General features: G+C 53.9%; 1 protein-coding gene across 2 annotated transcripts; it reads left to right on the top strand.

Annotated features, from left to right (window-relative positions):
• Nucleotides 1–214: 214 nt before the first annotated feature.
• TULP2 (TUB like protein 2) lies at nt 215–6793 on the top strand. Of its 2 annotated transcripts, none has more exons than XM_045772168.2 (9): nt 215–889; nt 1500–1637; nt 3018–3139; nt 3808–3906; nt 5001–5113; nt 5636–5750; nt 5836–5934; nt 6175–6346; nt 6634–6793. In XM_045772168.2, the coding sequence occupies exons 1-9, from the start codon at nt 676–678 to the stop codon at nt 6765–6767; spliced, it is 1206 nt and encodes a 401-aa protein (XP_045628124.1). In that variant the 5' UTR covers nt 215–675; the 3' UTR covers nt 6768–6793. The 2 variants fall into 2 exon arrangements, with proteins under 2 accessions (XP_045628124.1, XP_045628123.1); XM_045772167.2 differs by having other exon boundaries at nt 216–889; nt 3808–4107.
• The last annotated feature ends 593 nt before the right edge of the window (nt 6794–7386 follow it).

Raw genomic sequence — 7386 nt, 5'->3', positions numbered from 1 at the left:
TGAAGGGAGGGAGCTACACATGAGGACTCATGGGTCTGCAAGAGGAGGGGCTGGGGGCCTGGACTCCTGAATCCTGAGACAGGAGGGACCTGGGATCTCTGACTGCTGGATTCTAGACAGGCCAACGCTGGGGAAGAAGAGCTTTAGAACTGGTGGCCAGGCTCAGGTTCTGCTCCTTCTGTGACCTTACAAGTGCTCAGAACCCTAAGTTGGGCAGGAGGAAGGAAGGGAAGGAGGGGCTCTTGGTCAGCCCGGGTGCCCTGCTTGCTGTCACCATGAGCCCGCACCTCTCTCAGGGCGCTGGGGGATGAGCTCACCACCATGAGGCTGCAGAAGCTGGAACAGCAGGTACTATGCCAGGGAGTCCTGCCCCCCTCCCCTTCAGTCTTCCGGAGCTTCCAGCAGCACTACCCCCAGGACTTGCTCTGGGACTCCTGGCCCTCGTTGGCTCTCTCCTAGCTTCGAGCCTGCGATTGGGAAATGGGAAAATAGGAATTGGGGACCCTAAAGAAGGAAACCTTGGTGATGAGAATGCAAAGTTTCTAAGGAACAAGGGTTCTGGAGGGCAGGACTGCTAGGTCCTGGGGGAGGAGGGGACGGGGTGCCAGGACTCTGGATCCGAGGAGGGAGGAGCTGAGGGACTGAGAGCCTGGACTCCCGGACTCCCTCCCGTGCATGCCTCCCCTTACCCCAGGCCCTCCTTCACCCCTGTCTTCCCGTCCGGTTCCTGGCCCCCACACCCCCCCTTTTCCACACCCGCAGCGGCGGCTATTTGAGAAGAAGCAGCGGCGGAAGCGCCAAGAGCCCCTCATGGTTCAAGCCAATCCCGACGCTTCCCTGCGTCCCCGGCGACCCTGGCGGCGGGAGGAGCGCCTCGCGGGTGACATTGGTGAGGAAAAGTTCTAGTGTCGGGCAGGAGCCTAGGCCTTAGAGGGAGGGGTCTGCGGAAGTTTGGGACGCGGCCCCCAAGTACCCAGAGGGAAGGGGCCGAGCGGAGCCCAGAAGAGCCCAGTGCAGAGCCCTTGGGGACCCGGGAGCGGGACCTGGGTGAGCTCAGGGGCGGAGCAGGGAGAGCCTGGGGGCGGAGCCTGGTCCAACTTGAGGGTGGAGCGCGAGAGAATGCCGTGATTGGGCTTCCTAGAGCTCTGGGGCGGAGCCTGGGGGGTCGGGGGGCGGCCCTGGAAAAAGCAGGGACTCAATTCCTGAGAAGATGAGGTCTGGAATTAACAAAGTCCAGGGGGCGGGGCCTGGATATTTTCGAGACCGGTCCTGGAGAGACCGAGAGCCGTGTGTGGGACTGTGTAGGCACGGAGCTGCAACAATTTAGCCGCAGGGCTGTGCTTGCTTGAGCCATAGGATGGAGTTTGTGTTCTGAATGGGTCTCCGGGGTTTGGGCAGTCACTCGGGGACGGTGTTTGGGAGTCAGTGAGGGAGCGAATCTTCGCAGAGGACTGGAATTTGTACCTCGTGTTAATGGGCCTCGCTGCACCCTCTCCCAGGCCTTGGGAACCTTTTCCTCCAGGAGAACGTGCCAGAGGCACATCTGTGCTCTGGTGCCCACAGTGCCCTGGGCATCGTGAGCTGCAGTGGAGATGGCAGCGGTGAGCGTGGCCCACTGGCATCCCCGACAGGAGGAGGTAATCTTGAGTCCTTGGCCCGCCTATATCCTAGAACTACACTCCCACCAGATCCAGGAGTCTGGAACCTCAATCCTTGCTCTCCAAAGAACCCAGGAGTCCAGGCCCCCATGGGCTCTGTCATCCCTCACACCAAGGACTCCAGATCCTGAAGCTACTCTTTCTCCAACACTCAGGAATCTGAATCTCCAGGCCCCTTCGTCGCCTCCCCACCCCCCAAAATCCCAGTCTCTAGTCCCTCTCCCTTATCCTGGCTACCAGACAGTTCTGATCCAGAGTTGGAGGAAGTCTCCGTGGAGGACGTTCCCGCTTCTCCACCTCCTTATAAAGAGCCTCCAGGGACTCGACGCAGGGGTTGGCCAGCCCACCAACCACCTGGTAATTTTGGGGACATTGGGTGAAATCCGGTCCCCTGGTCTATGTGGCAAATCCTTCCCCCTTTTTTGTAATAGCTTTATTGAAATATATTTCACATACCATACAATTCACTCATTTAAAGTTTACAATTCCATGGTTTTTAGTATATTTACAGAGATGAGCAACCATCACCACAGCCAATTTTAGAACATTATCATTATCCCAAAGGAAACCCTGTACCTTTTAGCAGTAACCCCTCGACTCCCCCCGTCCCCACGCCAACACACACCTCATTTCCCCCAGCCCTAGACAACCACTATGTACTGTCTCTTTGCCTATTCTGGACATTTCATTTATTATTTTTTAAAATTTAAGTTCAATTAGCCAATATACAGTACAGTACATCATTAGTTTCAGTGTAGAGTTCAGTAATTCATCAGTTGCATATAACACCCACTGCTCGTGCCCTCCTTAATGCCCATCACCCAATTACCCCATCCCCCCACTCCCCTTCCCTCCAGCAGCCCTCAGTTTGGACATTTCATTTAAATAGAATAATACAGTATCTGATCTTTAGTGATTGGCTTCTTTCGCTTAGCATGTTTTTAATGTTCATATATGTCGTAGCATCGTTGCTTGTTATTTCTTAATATTGTATGACAATTCCTTCTATTCTCATGACATGACCAACGATTCAATAACAGGACTCTTAATTATCACCCCGAGCCCCATTCCTCCCTTCCATTTTAGTTCCCAATCTCTCTGATGCATTCTTTGGGAAAAGATAAAGGGAGGACTTTAACCCCACCCTGTTCTTGGACGCGGCAGTCAGAGACTTCTCAGCCAGTGTAGACACCTGTGCCCATGAGGGAGGAGGAGGATCTGGCAAATGAGTGTGATGAGTAATAAGAAGAGGCCAGAAACCCAGGATATCTGGCCTTTTCCAGAGAGCACTGGTGACCTGGTCCCAAGCTCCTGGGACCCAGGTGTCCTGAGTCAGTCTTGGCTTTTTCCACCCCTTAGGGGCTCTTGCGGAGGAACAGAGTGAATCCCAGGATGTTGGAGATGAATATGAGGCACCCAGTCCAGAACCAAAACCTGGCATGGATGATGACCTGGGACGTGGAGTCTTAGCGTCCAACAAGGTGGGAGGTGGCACAGCCAATCAGGATATAGGAGCAGGCCTTTGACTCTAGAAAGAGTGGGTCTAAAATTCTACAGCCCAATCAGAGGCCCTTTCACTGGTGGGTGGAACCTGTTATGATTGGGCTAGAAGATGTGTGTGTGTGTGTGTGTGTGTGTGTGTGTGTGTGTGTGTGTGTACCATTTATGAAGTCCATCTAGAGGATTTAAATCAATGTAAGCACATACATTAAAATCCAGCCCACCGAAAGGCAGCGAACTTTGGAGAGGGTGAAACAGTGATGAGGAAGGGCCAGTTGGCACTCACGAAGGTATTGATGAAAGAAAGATAAATAGTTTCGGTTGGGTAGATCTGGGCCGTATTATGTTATCTAGACGGAAATAACACTGATTTTAGCCGAATGGACAGTGCTTTCAAAGAGGTTCTCCAATCTGTAGATGGAGTGGGCGTGGCTTCAGAGGGAAGCTACTAGTGGTGACCAATGAACAGATGATAAGGGCTTGGCTGGGTGGGCTCCTTGAAGGTACTGGCCAATCAGCGCGTGGCTGGGACGTTTGACCAATAGGCAGAAAACATGGTTGAGAGCTGGGATGGCCAATCAGTAGTTGGTAAGCCTGTGGTAGGGGCGGGTCTCAACATCCCTTAATTTGAATTTGGCGCGTCGGCTAGGGCGAAGACCCGGAAGAAAAGAAAGAGGAGTCGGAGTCTACAGTGAAGAACTCCCCACCGGCAGCCCAAAAGAAGGTGTCTAAGACCCCGGAAGGAGAGGTCGGTGCGGGCCACAGCCATGTGGGGAGCTCGCTCAGCTCGCCAAGCCTTCGGCTGGGGGAGGACATGGAAGCTTACGTGATGCGGCCGGCGCAGAGCGGCCACACGGTGCAGTGCCGCATCAGCCGCGACAAGTGCGGGGTAGACAAGGGCATGTTCCCTTTCTACTATCTCTACCTGGAGGCGGCCGACGGGCGGAAGGTGCGGTCTGGCGGCCTCTTGAGCAAGTTACAACTCCCAGGGGCAAGTCCCTCCCCTTTCTGAGCGAGGTCAAGACTTTCACGAATCCAGGTCTTGCTCAATGATGACATTGAGCTAGGACTTATGAACCCCAACTCCAAACCCTGCCCTTCACGGAACTACGCTGCTTTCGCAGTAGAAAAGGCCCTAACCAAGCCTGTAACTAAGTTTCGTCCACTCTTGAGATGGGCGCATCTTTCTCAAAGTCAGGCCACGCTGTCTCAGGGTCCAAAACCTCACCCCTTACACACCCTCTCGAGGTGTTGGCCCCATAGTGTTTGTCCAAATTCGGCCTCTCACTGCGCCTTCTAATCTTATCAGGCCCCTACCCAATCCTCGGATAAGCCCCGCCCCTCAGAAACCAAGCCCCTCCCCTCGTGGATTGTGTCTTCTAGAGCCAAACCATGCAGGTCTCAAGCTGGTCAGTTCCCCCCTCGGTGTGGAGGCCTCTCTTCAAGGCACTCTCCCAAAAAGAGGCTTTTCCCCTATTCAGTAGTGCCAGACCTGCTTTTCCCGGATGAAATGCCTGCCAAAGTCCCGCTGCAATGTTCCAAATGAGGCTCTTCCCTATTCTCCAAAGCCACCCAGTCTGCCACAGCCTGGCTGGGTCCCCTCTGACCCGGGACCCAATGGCGGAAGGAGTGGGGGAAGATATTAAGATGTGAAGCTCCCGTTCAGGACCCAGCTGATGACTTCCTTCAGTGAGAACCCGCACCTCCCAGCAAGGCTCAGGGTGCTTTTTGCTCCATCACCCTCTCCTCAGCCGTGGGGAAACGGTGTTTCCTTGTCTTGGACCCCTAACCCTAGCCAGATACCAGAAACTGATTCTGATGGGCCGTTCTTCCTACCCACAGCACTTCCTCCTGGCTGGGCGCAAGAGAAAAAGGAGCAAAACCTCGAATTACCTCATTTCCCTGGACCCCACAGACCTATCTCGGGATGGGGACCACTTTGTGGGCAAAGTCAGGTGGGCAGATCCCTCATACATGAGAAGCGGGTGGCAGGAGGCCTCGGGGACGCCGGGAGGGGTGGGGGGAGAAGGGGACAAGCAGGCCACAGAGCACAAGTTCCACCTGCTCGAGGACCTTTTGTCTTATGGATCGATGGGATGTGTATATCTTCAGGTGGTAGCCCCAGGGTGGGTGGGAATCAGAGAACTAAGGGCTTTGGAGCAGAGGTTGACATTTAAGACATTTGACTTCTTGAGAGGTAAGGGGGTGGGACTCCTAAGTTCCCCTGGGAGAGGGCTGTGATGTACACATTCTTGCATCTTTGGGGGGGGGGGGAGAAGTTTCCTAAAAGGCAGGGGACTAAAAGTCATGGCTCATCAAAGAAACAGAGGGGCCTGGGACTGTAGATGCATGGAGAACAAAACTTAAGTCCCAACTAGAGGGTTAATGAGAAGAGTTGATGACATGACCTGGGAAAGCGCTTAGTATACAGCAAAACAGTAATTATTTTTACTCTGACCACTCCCCACCTGGAGCAGATCCAATGTCTTGGGCACCAAGTACACCATCTTTGACAGTGGAGTGAATCCTGAAAGGAGGAATTTCTTCCCGGAGACCGCTCGGATCAGACAGGAGCTGGCGGCTGTATGTTATGTGAGTGTCTGGGAGACAAGAGAGAATGAAGCAGGACGGTGGGGAGGGAGAAAGAGCCAGGCCAACTGGAGCATAATACCCCCAGGAGACCAACATCTTGGGATTGCGAGGGCCCCGGAAAATGACTGTGGTCATTCCAGGAATCGATGCCCAGAACCAGAGAATCAGCGTCCAGCCTCAAAACGTGAGTTGGCTAAAGTTCAGAATCTCTGGGTCAGTCCGGGAGGAAGGTCTGGGGGAACTACCCTAGGTCCTAAGGGAGAAGGGGACCCATGGCTTGCAGTTGGTCATATGTGAAGCCAGAAGGACTTTGTGAGACTTTTATGTTTCTCAAGGAGGAGAGATTAGGGACGCAAAATTTTGCGTCCGGAGAAAAAAAGTTCATTGGTTGTAGGTTAACCACGCCCCCTCCTCTATCTTCTAGGAGAAGGAGTCGCTACTGAGTCGCCTCCAGCGGGGGGCCAGCCAGGGTCTGGTCCTGCTGCGAAACAAAACCCCGTCGTGGAAGGACGAGAGCCGCGCCTACGTACTCAATTTTCATGGTCGAGTCACTGCGGCCTCGGTCAAGAACTTCCAGATCGTGCATCCGGATAACCGTGAGCTCCTAGGAACCGGTTTACCTGGGCCGGGGGCGGGGGGAGGGGGGCATGAGCGGATGAGAACTACTTCTCCCATCAGCACTTGAGCGTTTTTCTAGGCAGGGCCGATTCCACGCTGTTGCAAAGCCTATTGGGAATTGTAGTTTAAACGGCCCTCAGGGTTTCTGGGCTTAGTGAGAGCGCCGCACAGCCCCTGAGAAGCGGTAGTTCTCGAAGGTGAGAGGCCCGCGGAAGCGAGTTGAGGAGTGGGGCTAGGCTCACTTAGTTCCTGACTTCCTCCTCAGCGGACTACCTGGTGCTCCAGTTCGGCCGCGTGTCCTCGGACAGGTTCACCATGGATTTCCGCTTCCCGCTTTGCCCGTTCCAAGCCTTTGCCATCTGCTTGTCCAGTTTCGATGGCAAGCTGGCATGTGAGTAATCCAATGAAATACCATGCCCTCACCAGCTTCTGTGCCTGCTCATTTGGAGAAAGGGCCCCCCGCATGCCTTCTTTTGCACCACCTTACTCATAACCAACACATCATAGTCGGCCTGGGTGCCCAGGCCTGTGCTCCAGGAAGTAGGGTTTTAAGCAGCACCTGCTTTCTCGGGACTCAGTCATGGGAGATGGGTCTTAAACAGCAAAGAAATCAAAATGCTCCTCTGCTACGAAGGAAAAAGCACACGGAGGCACAGTTTAGCTGGGTCAGATCAAGGTCTCTCTAAAAAAGTGCTTTTCACACTACATCTGAAGAATCATGAGAAACTAGGGCCAGAGGGTCAGGGGCGGGAACATCAGGCAGTAGGCACAGCTCATACAAACGTCTTTTTTTTTTTTTTTTTAAGATTTTATTTATTTGACAGAGAGAGAGAGGGAACACAAACGGGATGTGGGAGAGGGAGAAGCAGCCTTCCCGCTGAGCAGGGAGCCTGATGCTGGGGCTGGATCCCAGGACCCTAAGGCATCCCAGGACCCCAACTAAGCCACCCAGGCACCCCATCATACAACCGTCTTAAAGTGAAAAGCGGCTTGATCCTTTTGGGAAATGAAAGGAGGA

Source organism: Ursus americanus, chromosome 21 (genome assembly GCF_024610735.1).
Source record: "Ursus americanus isolate L20-20 chromosome 21, mUrsAme1.1.p, whole genome shotgun sequence".
Taxonomy (NCBI): domain Eukaryota; kingdom Metazoa; phylum Chordata; class Mammalia; order Carnivora; family Ursidae; genus Ursus; species Ursus americanus.
This window is presented reverse-complemented; position numbering and strand designations above follow the sequence as displayed.

What these genes read in the sequence shown, in the direction of transcription:
- TULP2 (XM_045772167.2), top strand. Translation starts at nt 676, where the DNA reads ATGCCTCCCCTTACCCCAGGCCCTCCTTCACCCCTGTCTTCCCGTCCG. An exon ending in GGCATCCCCGACAGGAGGAG is followed by an intron (nt 1,638 to 3,017) that starts GTAATCTTGAGT and finishes TCCACCCCTTAG; the next exon opens with GGGCTCTTGCGGAGGAACAG. An exon ending in GAGTCTTAGCGTCCAACAAG is followed by an intron (nt 3,140 to 3,807) that starts GTGGGAGGTGGC and finishes CGCGTCGGCTAG; the next exon opens with GGCGAAGACCCGGAAGAAAA.